This window comes from Bos indicus, chromosome 6, assembly GCF_029378745.1.
Source record: "Bos indicus isolate NIAB-ARS_2022 breed Sahiwal x Tharparkar chromosome 6, NIAB-ARS_B.indTharparkar_mat_pri_1.0, whole genome shotgun sequence".
Lineage (NCBI taxonomy): Eukaryota > Metazoa > Chordata > Mammalia > Artiodactyla > Bovidae > Bos > Bos indicus.
The window spans coordinates 100,320,130-100,336,252 of NC_091765.1; the positions used below are offsets into that span (position 1 = coordinate 100,320,130).

Genomic DNA, 16,123 nt, shown 5'->3' on the forward strand with positions numbered 1-16,123 from the left:
ACTCTTCTCCCTCAGCTGCTAAGGAAGAGCAGATTTCTTCTTTACATCTAACCACTGAATCCACGTGTGCAACCTACATTTTCCAATTTAACTCTAAATTCACTCTTTGTACTCTCTTGACAGAATAGGAATAAAAAAAAAAAGAAGTGATTAAAGCTAAGAGTATAAAGTATACCTTACATAAGTGATTGGCTGATTTCTTTTTCCCTATAGCCCAAACTACTTTGCTTCCTTTGATGAGAAGACTGAGGAGACAATTAAAATACATTCTTATAATGTGGGGTTTTACCTAAGCAAGAGATCACAAAGGAAATTATATCCTTGCCATATCCGAAAATCATCCAGAAGAGTTTGGGAAACATCACTGGAATCTTTGAGGAAACAAGAAAGCCCAGCAAACATCTCAACAATTTCTAGGGGAGACAGGTCATCTGACTGCTGCATATTCTGAACACACGTAGATAAACATTCTTTTTCTGTAAAAACAAAGAAAATAAAGAACCGAATAAATATATGTGTGTTTGTGTATAACTTATGTCAACTGCTTAAGAAAACTTCATTCTTAACTGGTATTTAATGAAACATTAAATTTTAGTATATTTATAAAATATGGTTAAGATAAATGGTACACATTCTGAAAGCAAATACAAGATTCCAATTGACTAGGGAAGCAATACCTCTAAGTAGTAAACAAAGAGTAATACAGGAAGTGTTGAAAATCAGTTGACATTCATAATAGTTTTTACATCATATTTAGAAGTTTTATTATTAAAAAGGATGATTGTCTGCTGCCAAATGATATTTTTGACCTTTATATTAATATAATAAAAAATGGAGAAACATTTAAAAACTCTCTTCTAAGTTAAGAAGAAAAATCTATTTAGTTAAAAGTTCAAATTAGAGTGCATCTAGACAATTAAGATACAGAAATACTTCAGGTTTTGTCTGCACTATACATGCACTAGTTTAAAACACAGTTATATCCCATGACTTCTGGGGCTGGAGGCATTTCAAAGAAGACGTTCCCTCTCTTATCTTTAAAAAAAATTTATTTGTCTTAAGAAATCCAGGGTCATGTAACAATAACTAAGAAGATTTAACACAGGAACAGAGGTAAGAAACATTTAATGACTGATGGACTTTAGGTAAATGAATAGATGTACTAAAAGCTATTTTGAAAGATTTTCCAATTTGTGTGTGTGTGTGTGTGTGTGTGTGTATGTAAGTGGACTATTTGAGATGCTACAATTGTCTGTTTCTCTTATTGACCCATTTTAAGGGATAGTTGACACATATTTATATATATGAGCTAAAAAAATAGACAATTTCTTTCAGTGCTGATAAAGAATCTACTTAATTTTATTCATGCCCCATTGGACAGATTATCTGTCTACTTATGAAATATCTTCAGAAAGAGTTTGAACTATAGCATCTCAAAAAATCTCTTTTCATTCAGCAAAAGAGGAAGGAAGAAGAGGCAATGAGGCGGAATTTGCATTATTATTATGACATCATTTACTTAAAGGTAAGGTTATTTTAACTCTCCTGGATATCCATTATTGAGAACATGAGGATTTTTTACATTTGAAACGCTTTAATTTTTTTCTCCTGGAAAATATAGTTCTTCATTTAAAATAGAATCTTTGGAGAAGTGAACAAGAGAAACAAATTCGCCATCACATGAGGACAGAAAGGCGGAGAAAATTCAGAGCATCCAGAATGAATACGTTACGAGATATTCACCGTGAATGTACTTCACCACGTTGACACTGAGACCATGACGGGATATGGTCATAAGGACTTCTCCGGCACTCTTCCTCCAAGGCAGGTTATAGGGAGGGCACCAAGAGGTTATTGCACTGAATAAAAGCTGGAGATCGTCTTTCTGAGCCAGCTCCTCGGCCGGAGAAACAAAACTGCAGAGTTTCACTAAGATCTAAAGAGCAAAGAAAATGTGTACATAAATGAATGAATGACTGGGGGAAAGGCAGGGGCTAGAAGAGGACTAGATCTGATTATTTAAAACTCTGCAAGTTCAGGGTCAGTGTTGAGTGCTATCATTAAAGCCACAATGATGAACGCTCTAAGTTAGGCAACATTAAAAAAGACACCTATAATTTACAAGTGTGTTATGGTAAGACAGTTAACCACCTCTACTTTTATCAGCTTATTTTTTTTTTTAAGGTACATGTTTACCATCTTCACTTCACCATGGTGGGTTGTTTTTTTTTTTTTTTTTTTTTTTTTTGTGGGGGGGGGTACTGTTTTGCCCTACCCTGAAATGGAATAAATCAACAGTAACTTTCAAGGTCAACATTCCAGTTTTAGAATGTTAATTCTTAGTTTGCCATAGGTGAATTGTAATTTTCTTCTCTAAAAAGGACATTTTTAGGGAGACAAGAAAATAACATGTCTTTAAAAGTATTTTCAATTTTTTCCAACTTATATGCAAGTAGAAGGGGACATTATAATAATACAGTCATCTTAATTCAGAATTATTAATTATGTCTAGTGGCCAAAAATCTGAAGAAGGCAATGGAACCCCACTCCAGTACTCTTGCCTGGAAAATCCCATGGATGGAGGAGCCTGGTAGGCTGCAGTCCATGGGGTCACGAAGAGTCGGATATGACTGAGTGACTTCACTTTCACTTTTCACTTTCCTGCATTGGAGAAGGAAATGGCAACAGTGTTCTTGCCTGGAGAATCCCAGGGACAGGGGAGCCTGGTGGGCTGCCGTCTATGGGGTCGCACAGAGTCGGACACGACTGAAGCGACTTAGCAGCAGTAGCAGCCAAAAATCTTCTAAAGCATGACTCAACACTTCTTAAACTCTGGAATGAAAACTTATTCTTTACCTATGGTTTGGAAAACACACATTGCACAACCATTTATGGCATTAAAGGCCTGCTACTTGGGGAATGAAACTATGGTTTCTGCTCTCCAAAAACCTTTCTTCTTCTAATCTCAATTTGGTGGCAGAAAAAGTTAACTTTCCTTCTCTGTGTTATATTTTCTCATCTAAATATTCTATAAATAAATAAAATAAAACCAGAATATTTTAATATCTGGAGGAAACTATTATATAGAAAAAGTATTTGAAGTATCATGTTTCATCTGAGAAAGGTAGGTCTGTCTTTTCCTATTTCCTTCAGAGCAAAATTTTACTCAAATACAAGAATTTCTAATTCATAGCTGACAAATATCAGGGAAAAAAAAGATTAAGAATTCAGTGAACAACAAAATATATATAAACTATTAAGTACAGGCATTTCCCCTTCCCAACAAAAAAAATGCCTAGAGACACTGCTGAATACCAAATTTTTATTAGTACATGTAATATGTGTACCTCTTCCCACATGTATTTAATGTAACAAAAAGGTATATGAAAATAAAGATAACTGCAGCAAAAAAATATATGTATATATTCACACACACACATATATATATACACTCATAAGAGTCTATCGTTAATTATACTTTTCACTGGTTTTCACATGCCCATATGTGATTAGAGGGACAGATGTCATTTCTCTAATTTATAACATAAAAACAAACCTGAAAATAAAATCTTTTTTTCCAAGTCAAATCCTTGTGCTCAAAAATAAGTTGGATTTAATTCCTTGCTGTTGACCCTTAAGATAACTAATTCTTAATCTTCCCAGTCAAAAGAATTCTTACAGATAATCTAGTATTAACAACCTTTTCATTTTACGCAGGAGAAAACTGAAGAATCTACTCATTCCTCTTCGGCCCCAAAACTAAGCACTTGTATTCCTAGGGATTCTGTTACAATGTCCAGCCAAGTGTGGTAGAGCAGTAATTGGCCACATTAATGCAAATACAAAAAAAAAAGCCTACATGAAGCACTACCAACTGCCAAGGTCCCAGGAAACCATCTGTCACAAAATATAAACACAGGGATTTTATCTATAATAAACACTATGCATTCTGAAAACATTTAATAAGTCTGTGTCCACTGGGTTTTTTAGACAAAATGATGAAAACAATGTCTGGACCGTGATAACAAATGAAAAAAGCTAAGCTGATGCACTGAAGGAACCCTGGACTAGACGGTGGGAGAGCAGGGTTCTGAGCCCTGCTGGGCACCAGGGGTGGAACAGGCATGACTATAAGTTTCCATAAGTGTAAATGAAGCGTTTCATTTAAATTCTCTATTGCATTCCGTTTGGCCTTTAATATTCCTTTAACATCCAATGATTCCAATATGCTAAAATGAATCCTACATTCAGTTCAAAGTCAGTACCCACTGCTTTCAGATATAGAAAAAAATTAAGTTTTAGAAGAAATCTTTGCTAGTTAGTTACTAGCTTCCATTTATTGTCTAAGGTGTTACTTCTTCAGAGACTTTACTGAAACAGGGCTCTAGTCTGATCAGCAAAGACTAACCCACTCTCTTCATCAGCCATGTCTTAAAAAAACTTTAATTCCTAGTTTACTCTTTTATTTCTTCCCATTGCTATTCTCTTCCATTCTAATTGAGAGGTTAGATAAACTTGAGGTCTAATCCCATTTCTGCCATTCCCTCACATTATTATTTCAGAGGAAAACAAGAGCTCTGAAGTCATGGAAGGTCTTGCAAATGATCACAAGATAGGGATGTTAACCGCTAGCACAAAAGTATTTAATAAATCAAGTGTTCCATAAATATTCATTGAATTAGCATTTTATTGATAATCCTGTCTTTTCATTTCTAATCTGTCTTACTCTCCCCCTCTCCCTCATCTTCACTGCTGTGTGGGGGCTCAGTTGCACAAATGAGTCTGACTCTTTGCAACCTCATGGAACATACACTACAAGGCTCCTCTCTCCATTGGATTTTCCAGGCAAATACTGGAGCAGGTAGCCATTTCCTTCTCCAGGGGATCTCCCCTACCCAGAGATTGAACCCTTGTCTCTTGCAATTGGCAGGAGTATTCTTCACAGTTGAGACACTTGGGAAATCTAGTGGTAAAAGACCCCACCTGCCAAAGCAGAAGACATAAGAGACGTGAGTTTGATCCCTGGGCTGGGAAGAGCCCCTGGAGGAGGGCATGGCAACCCACTCCAGTATTCCTGCCTGGAAAATTCCATGGACGAGGAGCCTGGTGGACTACCGACCGTGGGGCTGCAAAGAGTCGAACACATTGAAGCAATTTAGCACACATAGATCTCAGCAAAGTCGAATCATTCCTGGAGCAACAACCCGAGTGTAACAGGTGCCAGCATCACCTGTCCCCTGCTCTGCTGCACCGGATACAGATCCAGTGTCCTCTCTGTTCTCTCTTCCTGCTCTCATCGATGCTGAAAGTGGTAGAGGCAAGAGCAGAAATCAAACTTATTTATCAGAAAAATAACTTTTTGCGTTTCAGGTCTACTATGTCGAAAGCAGAGAAGCACAGCTTTAAGTATTATTTCACTGACTCTTCCCCCAAATCCTTTAGCCAGGTATTATTTTCATTTTAGAGATAAGAAACTGGCATCTTATTTCATAAAATGGGACTCAAACAGGTGTGAGTCTTCTAAATTGAGGCATAAAAACACATAACAATTTAACCCTCTTAATCATTTTTATGGACAGAGTGTTAACTACATGCACACTGTCATGCAAAACACCTGTCGGACGTTTCCCTCCCGCAGAACTCAACCTCTGGAGCCCCTGGAAAACAACTCTCTTTTCTCTCACCTCCCAGCCCCAGGCAACCAACACTCTACTTTTAGAAGTCTGACCTCTTAACTTACAAATAAAATCATGCAGTATTCATCTTTTTATGTCAAACATATATTTTTAAATACCATATTTCCCATGGATAGATTATATTGTAAATGTTTATAGTTTGTTTGCTTTGAAAATTTTCTCCCAAGAATGGATATCAAATGATGACAATATTTCCAGACTAGCTAACAAAGGTTCACTTACTCTGCTAATGCAATTATCAAAAGAAGAGTGACCACAGTGGGAAAGAAGGTTCACAGACAGGGAGCAGAAGAGGTGGCAGCAGCCACTAAAATAAACTGTCTTTTCTAAGTTAAATACTTACTGGCTAAGGGCTTCCTATATTTAGAGAGCAACAAGACAGAATTTCTTGACACGAGAAGAAATATTACCCCCAAATTAATAGCATTGTTAATAAAAGTGTTCCTTGCTTTGTTCATTTTAGAGATGTTTTTACAATATGACAGGTAATCTTAATGATAGAATCTGTTCAGAATAACAAACCTGTGAATCCCTTGCCCAAATATTCCTCAAAAGAAATGGGCAGATTCAAGAAATACGCCAGTTAGATGAAATAAAGTCAATTTATAATAAATAGCAAGAAACACTATAGAAAATGGGACAGGCAGAACATCTACTTAAGGAGTGTACCTGTTACACCTGAAATACGGTGGTCTACATGAACAGACACACAGCACCTTTCATACCTGTACAAAAACTTTCTGGAGTAGTCCCCGACGTTCTGCTAGAGGTAGCTCATTCTGTGCACCTCCAACTGCCTCAGGCACATGTGGAAGGTCAAAAAACAGATATAAACATTTAACCAGGGTGGAAGGCACTGACATTGTTGTCATGCAGTCCACGGTTTTCTGGAAAACAAATGGATAAATAAAGTGAGTAGACAGAGAGATATAACTGTACTATGAAAGTGAAAGTCGCTCAGCTGTGTCTGACTCTTTGCGACCTCATGGACTGTAGCCCGCCAGGCTCCTCTGTCCACAGAATTCTCCAGGCCAGAATCCTGGAGTGGGTTGCCATTCCTTTCTCCAGGCGATCTTCCCCACCTAGGGATCGAAACCTGTTCTCCCACATTGCAGGCGGATTCTTTACCATCTGAGCCACTAGGGAAGCCAATAACTACTTGGTACAGTTAAATAAACTCAAAAATTTTAAGCCAGAAAAGTACACTTCAAAATACCTTTTCAAATGCCGAAAAAATATTTAAAAGACTCCATGAATGACAAATACTCATTTCCTATCTGGAGAAATTTGCTTTAATCAAATATTGAGAACTTTGTTACCTACTAAGGTACCTATTAAGTTGACTATTAAGAGGCAGCATGTTCCTGAGAACATAAGGTCTAAGATTTAGAAAAAAGGAACTTAACCATAAACTTGGGCAAACTAACTTTTGTTAGGCCTCATCTTTCTCTCCTATAAAATCTATATAATGGTATACATCGCTTAGGGTTGATATGAGGTTTATGTAACACATGCAAAGGCACATTAATGTACTAAACTATGAATTAGTTCCTTTACTACTACTTTTATTTTATTCTCATTGCAGATTCTTAGGTGGGAAGGGCACTTGAAGGGTATACCCATCACTGACACAGAAAATTTGTACATTATTTTCAAAGATTACTAGAGGAAGAAATTTTAGACCTTATGGTGAACATTTCAGTATTGTTAAGAAGTATGTGGGGGAAAAAAGAAGCATGCTATAAAAATTATCAAAATCTTTCCATGGTACAATTTGGAGTAAGTTTTTCCATGTTGGAGATCAACAGGCTCGCATCATGTGTTGATTAGTCTATTCGCCTTTTTTTTTTTTTTTAGTCTATTAACTTTTTTATTAAACATTTCCTGAACGCATAGCATACGTCAGTGTTTTAGGAACTTGGCGTGAAAGGATGAAGGAATCCTGCCTTTCACAAGGCTGTAGTCTACCAGCAGAAACAAGTTCATCAGTAACTATGATTTACTCTCTTGAGTGTAAAAATGGTAGTACATTCAGGCTAATAAAATAAGGGAATAATCAGCAGGGCCAAGAGTGCCATGAAGGATAGGAATTAAAACAAGAGGGGGAAGGTCGCCTGGAAGATACACAGAAGGTAAGGCCATTTTGTACAACATGTTTCAGGAACTGGAGTCCAAAACTGCTGACTCCTGAAAACCCACAACAGTGTCTAATCTTTAATGTGTATTTATTATATAACAGGCTTAAGGCTAAGCACTTTAAATACATGCTCTCACCTGCTTTTCAAGTCAACCTTACAAGATAGATTTTATTACTGCACGAGCCTTCATTTACAAGGAAGGCTCATTACTGACATATCCTGCTCTGGGCTGGGAGCTCGTTAAGTGGTCCCCAAGCCAGTGTATGCTCAATGCCCTCTGCAGGTGGGCACTGGAAACCTAGTGAAGTGCTCCCAACAAAGGAGTAATAGAACCAGATTTCAGAAAATCAGTTGCTGGTAGTACAGACTATAGATTAAAGAGCAGGAAAGCGAGAGTACTTCGGAAACTAGTACAGAAAACCCCACAAGACAAATGGGGCCTGAGCCACTGCAGTAGCCGGGCGAGGGGAACAGCGCGCCTAAGGAACGATCCTGCCCACAGTCTGGCCCGTTTCTACTCACCCACCATCACTTCCCTCCTCCAACACTCCCAAGTCCTCTGCTGTTCTGACCTATCTTTTATTATTTCTAGACACCCCAAGTCTCCACGTGACTCTCAGTGTACACGTCTGTTCACACCTGAAACTTAAGTCCTCATCTTTCCTCCTACTTTCACCTGCAAAATTTACAACTCCCGCATTTCCCTTTTTGTACTACTACATACAGCCCCCTACTGCATTTCATGGTGTTAGCTTCATCCACTTCATCTCTGTCATCTACCTGTTGACTCAGGACCATGTTTCAGTCATCTCTGTAACTCACTGCTGCTAACAAAAAACAGGATGCAAACCAAAATGTCAGCTCAAAATGTTAACACTGAATTTTCTTTCAAAACATCTCTTTTGCCAGTTAGATTATTGCTGGTTGCCCCTTTGTATCAAGTAAAATGACATCACTTTTCATTTCCATCTTATGACAAGACAGATTGAAAGTAAAACTGGATATCCAAACTGGTAACTGGCAACACCTGTAAATTTTTAAGTGATTCTTTTCTCCTGATTCTTTTCTTATGCTTATAAATTGGTCTATCCATGTGTGCACATGTAAGTTAATACACATTTACTGACTTTCTACCATGTTCTAGGTGTTATGGTAGAGCACAGTCCATGCTCACAATTGAGAAAGGAAAACGGAACATCTACAGAAAATATGAATAAAACTTACATATATTCCAATTAAACATTATTATTTTACATGTTATCCTTAGCCCAACCACATTTTGGTACAGTAATGTAGAGTCATGTACAGCTATCATCAATAGCAAGCAGAAGTGGTATTTTGATAGCCATCTGATATGGCCACAGATGCATGAAAACAATGGTCTACTTCAGGACCTTATGAAAGGTTAGTACTCAGGGTGAATAAACATCTCCACGTGCGCAGGACTGAGGGGTTTCCTGGGATATGGGCCTTCTATGCAAAACTAAGGTAAAACTCGGATAGCCTTAGGTAAATCAGGATAAATTGAGTCTTATTCCTTTTCGGCTTTAAAAAACAAATCATAACACAATATTATAAATCAACTGTACTCCAATATAAAATAAACAAAAAACAAAACAAAATCCAGCAAACAAAAAGGGAAACAGGGTATTCCAAAAGAAAAACATTCAAGTGGGCTAGTAATTATTCCAGTGGGCTAGTAATTATTTCGGGCTAGTAACTGGTTTCAGGACATCGTTACCAAGAAATGTGCACTGTTTCTTTCATGGCCTGTCATGCTAGTCTGATCAATGTCACACTTACTTTTGTGATCCATGGGGTATTTGAAAGCCCACTGTAATTTAGACAAAAGTCGTTCTCAAGATTGGTATGAACTTTGATAGGTAATTCTACTCCAGATTTTAGAAGGTTGAATAAACTTCCTTCATCCCCAAAACAGCACAGGTCACAAATCAGGTATTCGAACAGCACATAAATGACTATGTGCCATATGTATCGTGACAGATGCTTAAAGTTGATTTAAAGGGGGAAAAAAGCAAACTCCAGAATAAATCAAGTGGGAAGGTAATACATATTATCCTGAAAATAGCTAAGTGACCTTGGATGAATCTCAGATGACTCTTCTGAGCCAGTTTCCCTAACACGGGTTACAGAAACTCTGGGCCGGGCCTGGGGATCCAGAGTTCCTGGGCTCCTTCCATCCAGCTGCAGGGAGTTCATCTCTTTGCCCAGTGTGCTGTATAAACAGAACCACACACTCTAATGACAAAGACAGAAAACACTGTCCTAAGCATTTCCTCATGTGTAAAATGGAAATGTTAACTTCCTTACAGAGATCTTGTGAGAAGCACAGAAAAATGAGCAAGGTGAAAGAGGAGAATACAATGATTATCATAAATTCTTACTTAGATATGATGATAAATTTAATTTGACAAAATCCCAAGAGGATAAAGAGAGATGCTTCAAATATGAAAAGCAAGGTCTCACCTGACCAGAGGATGCTAACAAATTAATTGTTGTCAGAAGCATCCAACCTCTACTGGCTTCTTCACTCTGATTGATTTCCAAGAACTGGACTATGGCCCGACTTGCAGCCTCTATAAAACCAAAGGAAAATCATTAGGTGGAGATAAATCATACGTAAAATATGTTAGAGTAAAGTTTTATTGGTATATGCAGATATTATCATATAAGTACAGAAAAATAAAAGTCAACTGATACATTTGAAGAAAAACTATGTCACAAACTAGTCAAAAATAGTCATGGAAGAAGGAAAATTTGAGTTAAATTTGCCTGGAAAACAAGTACATGTCTGTCTGGAAACCAGAGGAAGGGAAAGAAGCAGAGATTAGGCATACTGCTTTAAAATCAAAGTGTGGCCAGAGGAATAATCAAGATAAAGACTGTAATAACACAGGGTTCGTTCACATTCTAGAAGAGCATATGCTGAGAATATTGTCTAATATCAATAGCAGTGATAGAAAGTACCTATTTTTGAAGGAAGGTAAGCTAAGGGGCTGTCTGTACTTGACTCTTTGGGCAAGAGGGAGTGAATGTAGTTTCCTTAACAAAGTACATGATGAAAGGATTATTTTAAAATGATTAATCTAGAGTGATGTGCATGACAAACTAGAAGGGCAAAGAGATTGATGGGGCAAACAAACTAGGAGGTTCGCTCAGTGAGACAAACAAGGGGTGACCTGAGCAGCTGACATTAGGGGACAGAAACAATGAGGGAGTCATTCATAGAACTGTAGCGTTGGAAGAATCTCTGAAAGTCAATTTAGCTGATTATAATTTTAAGGATAAGAGAAAATGGATAAACCTCAAACCATGCATTTAATTTTATCAGTATAAAGTTCATTAATTTTCATACTGATATACAAGATGAATTAAAGTCAGAAAATAAATCCAATCTGTTCACTCTAAGCCAACATGCTAAGTTACCAATGTATATTTAACACACGTCATAAAGATGTAGGATACAGAATAAATAGAATTTGGATTAGGACTTCCCTGGTAGCTCAGATGGTAAAGCATCTGCCTACAATGCGGGAGACCTGGGTTCAATCCCTGGGTCGGGAAGATCCCCTGGAGAAGGAAATGGCAACCCACTCTGGTAATCTTGCCTGGAAAATCCCATTAACGGACGAGCCTGATAGGCTACAGTCCATGGGGTAGCAAAAAGTCAGACACGACTGAGCAACTTCACTCACTCATAGATTACTTTAGAGGTATTATTTTCTTCCATTTAAGACAATCAAGATAAAAGAGTTTTATTCAATAACGAAATAATATGAGACTTATGTATAAAACTGCGCTCAGCATATTTCATCTTTATATACTCCCATGTGAAAGAACATTTTAAAGGGAAAATTTTTTAGCTACTTATTTGTACTGACTCTTAACTGTATAAGAAGGACTGTTATAAGCATTTGTAGATTAATTCATTTCATCTTTACAAGAACACAGTAAGTTAGTTTCTATTATTATACCCCTTGGTGGAGGTGGTTGTTTAGTTGCTAAGTCATGTCTGACTCTTGCGACCCCACAGATTGGGAACCTATCAGCCTCCTCTGTCCATGGGATTCTCCAGGCAAGAATACTGGAGTGGGTAGCCATTCCTTTCTGCAGGGGATCTTCCCAACCCAAGGATTGAACCCGTGTCACCTGCATTGCGGTAAGATTCTTTAACGACTGAGCTACCCCTTATTGCAACATAAATTGAGAAATGGAGAGGATAAGTAATTTGTCTAGTCAGGGACAGAACCTATATTCAAATCCAGGCTGTCTAGCTTGTAAAAGATAAAGACATTGATAAAAAAATTTTTACTGGAAAAGAGAAGTCAACTGAAGCCTGGCTTACTTCTGATATTCAGTATCTCATAAGTGTTGAAGTTACTGTATTCATGCTCACTAATTTAGTCTCTTGCCCCTCTCTAGAAAATAAAACCATGGGAGTCGACCCTTGGTTGCACTGTTCAGAGCCTGATCCCCTGTATGGAGCGCATTATTGACACTAAGTAGGGGCTCAATAAATACCTGTTAAATGAGTGAATAAACAACCCAGGGAGATCAAAGAAGGACACATGGAATCCAACTTCTCATGAACACTAGGAGGTTTGGATAATTTGGATTTAAAGGGGGAGTAATACATAAAAAGCAGCGTTCAAAGCTGATTAAGTAGAGAAAGAAGAAAACAAAATACCACTGAGAAATCATTTTAGCAATCATGGTTTAAAGTAAAAGTCACTCAGTGGTGTCTGACTCTTTGCAAGCCCATGGAGTATATAGCCCATGGAATTCTCTAGGCCAGAATGCTGGAGTGGGTAGCCTTTCCCTTCTCCAGGGGATCTTCCCAACCCAGGGACTGAACCTAGGTCTCCTGCATTGCAGGTGGATTCTTTATCAGCTGAGCCACAAGGGAAGCCCAAGAATATTGGAGTGGGTAGCCTATCCCTTCTCCAGTGGATCTTCCTGACCCAGGAATCGAATCGGGGTCTCCTGCATTGCAAGTGGATTCTTTACCAACTGAGCTATCAGGGTTTAAGGTAATTGGTAAAAACTAACCTGCAAATTTTTTCCTGCAAGCCTACAATGGACCCAGGCATCTGCTATTACATATAACAGGAGTCTTTCCTTGATAGGAATTAAATGCTCATGTGAGGAGCTTCTTCCCAGTTGGCTAAAATTCTCAATCAAAAGCTGACATGCTATGCTTTCATTTCTTAGGCTTCTTCAAAACCAGGCAACTTTGGTTTTAAATTGTGCAATTCTATTTGATAACTCAATATCCTAAAAAAAATACTTGCAGCATTCAAATTGATTATTTCACAGTTAAACCAATGTAATAGATTTCTAGTTCATTTAAAAAAAAAAAAACAAACACTGATTAACAAACCAACTTGTCAACACTACCTATGTCTTTCACAGGCAGAAAAGAGATTTTGAAGAACTAAACCTACATTAAAAAAGGAAGTTATCTTCCTGGTACAGAATCTAGAAACCTATAGACAAGACACAATTTGAGTGACTCTGGATTCCACTTATATTACTTAACACTATTAACAATAAAAGAAGATTGGACAAATGTATTTTCCAATTGGCTGTTGTAAATGATGTCACAATGAACATAGAGGAGCAGATCCTTTTTCAAATTAGTGTTTTCATTTCCTTTGAATGTGTGTGCATACCTGTTCCATCACTCAGTCATGTCCTCTTTGCAATCCCATGGACTGTAGTCTGCCAGGCTCTTCTGACCATGGGATTTCCCTGGCAAGAATACTGGAGTGGGTTGCTATTTCCTTTTTACCAACAATGAATGCCAATGCTTATTTTGAGATACAAAATACCAAAAATGTTTCTTGGTTTGAAACAATTCCATATATCTGATTATTGGCATTTATAAGTGTGTGTGTGGTTTCCTTCATTTTCATTGACGATGAACATTAAGATATTCCTCAAGATACAAAAAGACAGTGTATTTACAAAAATGTTGTTATTAAAGATTACAACAGTTCAGTAGATTGCTGAATTGACTGAATGAGATATTAATTAGGAAAATAAACCTTGAAAAGGATCAAGGCATCCATTTAACAATTTTACCACCTTAATAATACCTGCTGTTTTTTGAGAAAAAGGTGGTGAAGATGAGTTACCTCAGCAATAGCATATAATGGTGTTATCTAGTTTTGAATTATAGGAGTGTTCAAAAGCTCTGGGGACTTCCTAGGTGGCTCAGTGGTAAAGGGTCCACTTGCCAATGCAGCAAACACTGCAGACGTGGGTTCAATCCCTGGGTTGGGAAGATCCCCTGGAGTAGGAAATGGCAACCCACTCCAGTATTCTTGCCTGGAGAATCCCATGGACAGAGAAGCCCGGTGGGCTACAGTCCACGGGGTTACAAAGAGTGGGACGCAACTGAGTAGCAACTGAGCACAAAGAAGCCTGGATAGTAGTTGTGGCTGAATGACAGGGTGAGGCTGGAAACTCCTGTTGACAAATAAACTATCTTTACATAACAAATGTATTCAGAAGAACTAATTTGCTCTCACCTATTAATTTCAGTTATTTGTTGTTCAGTCACTGAGTCATGTCCGACTCTTTGCGACCCCATGAACTGCAGAATTTCAGTATATTGCTATTCAAAACAACTTAATGGGATCTCTCAGCTTTTATTTTAAATGAGTCAAGAAGCTCACTGTAAAAGTATGTAATATTTAGTGTTCTCTTTAAAATAACTATGTAGACTAGAAAGTAATTTTAAATTAAACCTCTGTAAACCACAGAATTTCTTAAAAATTCTGAAAGAAAAACACTCCTAGTCCAAGAAATGCTGTATAACAAACTATGGGGCTTCCCTGTAGCTCAGATGGTAAAGAATCTGCCTGCAATGTAGGAGTCCTGGGTTTGATCTCCAGGTCGGGACGATCCCCTGGAAAGGGAATGGCAACCCACTCCAGTATTCTTGCCTAGAGAATCCCATGGACAGAGGAGCCTGGTGGGCTACAGTCCATGGGGTCACAGAGTTGGACACACTGAATGACTAACACTACTACTACTATCATGAACTACGAATTTCTCTAATTCTTAACAAATGCAAATTTAAATGCTGACTTAAGATTATAAGAATTAATGAAAAGAATATATTAGTATTAGCCCATCTTGAGAGTTGCCAATTATTTGATTTAAACTTTAGCTTTCATGCTGCATTTCAATGCATATAGTCAAAAATTACAGAAATGGAGTTAATAGAGCTCATTATTAGATTAAGAAAGAATAGAATGCAGTTTTCAAGGAAATATAAGTTCCCAGTCTACACTGAGAAAATACAAGTAAACTCAATCAAACAGCATTCAGAACAAGCGGACACAAAATGTGTTAGTAGTAATACAGTAATATGTTCCTTTAAAGTCCATTTAAAGCATAGTTATTTTCAAACTTTTGCTTCAGGATGATAATGTGAGGCACATCAATAGTACTATTACACTTCTCTCATTAATAATGTAACCAAGCCCTAAACACCCCTTTCCACCATCCCCCATTCTGGAAAAAAAAAGGAACCCACTTTCACGTTAGTGAGAAAACAGTATTCGAACTCATAGCTTCCATGCATCTTTCCATCTGATAATACGTAACCACATCTTGGGAATGAAATTACCTGAAGGTGTTGTGGCTTTGAAATCCTTGGAGGAGAGCGGGACACACTGTTTTTCTGTTTAAAAAAAAAGGCTAGGTTGTCTACTTTGGGATTCACTACATTATACTAATCATGCCACAAGATGCTGGACAAGGTGCCAACTGAGGTCCGCATCCCTGGCTTCTCTATCACTGGGCTGCTGCCCAGTGGGGATTGCATTACTGGGCATAACAGTGGCACCTAGCATGCAGCAAAGCCCTTAATAATAAGCTGAAGATACTATTTTTACACAGGTGGGAATTTTCTGTTGCAGTGATGTAAATCGACCATGTGATATTAAGCACCTTAAGAATTAAGTAGCTGCATAGGCTGAACTTAACAAATAACTAGAAGAGACAGAGGAAAGTCTTCAGCCATGCCCTGTACACAATATGGCCACAAAAGTATATATTTTTTCAAATTACATGAGAGTTACTACATATTTTTAACAAAACTACAGGAAGTCAATAATTAAGTCAAAATTAAGAGACTAAGAGAAGAGGACTAATGTATTACAAATCAGCCCATGTACTCATTCTGCATGTTGATCTACCTAAAACTTTTACCTTTTACTAACTTTTGATGGACAGGTCTAAACAACAGAATTGCTG

General features: G+C 37.6%; 1 protein-coding gene across 7 annotated transcripts in view; it reads right to left on the reverse strand.

The window, feature by feature from the left end:
* Window positions 1–16,123, reverse strand: part of WDFY3 (WD repeat and FYVE domain containing 3) — a 283,525-nt gene that overhangs the window by 154,736 nt on the left and 112,666 nt on the right. For 5 of the 7 annotated variants that reach the window (XM_070791719.1, XM_070791718.1, XM_019963045.2 and 2 more), the window contains 5 exons: window positions 15,495–15,548; window positions 10,322–10,431; window positions 6,422–6,583; window positions 1,744–1,936; window positions 290–476 (listed from right to left, as the gene is read on the reverse strand). In XM_070791719.1, the coding sequence (XP_070647820.1) occupies window positions 290–476; window positions 1,744–1,936; window positions 6,422–6,583; window positions 10,322–10,431; window positions 15,495–15,548 (706 nt within the window). The remainder of the gene's footprint in view (window positions 1–289; window positions 477–1,743; window positions 1,937–6,421; window positions 6,584–10,321; window positions 10,432–15,494; window positions 15,549–16,123) is intronic. The other 2 variants (XM_019963046.2, XM_019963043.2) reach the window with 1 other exon arrangement.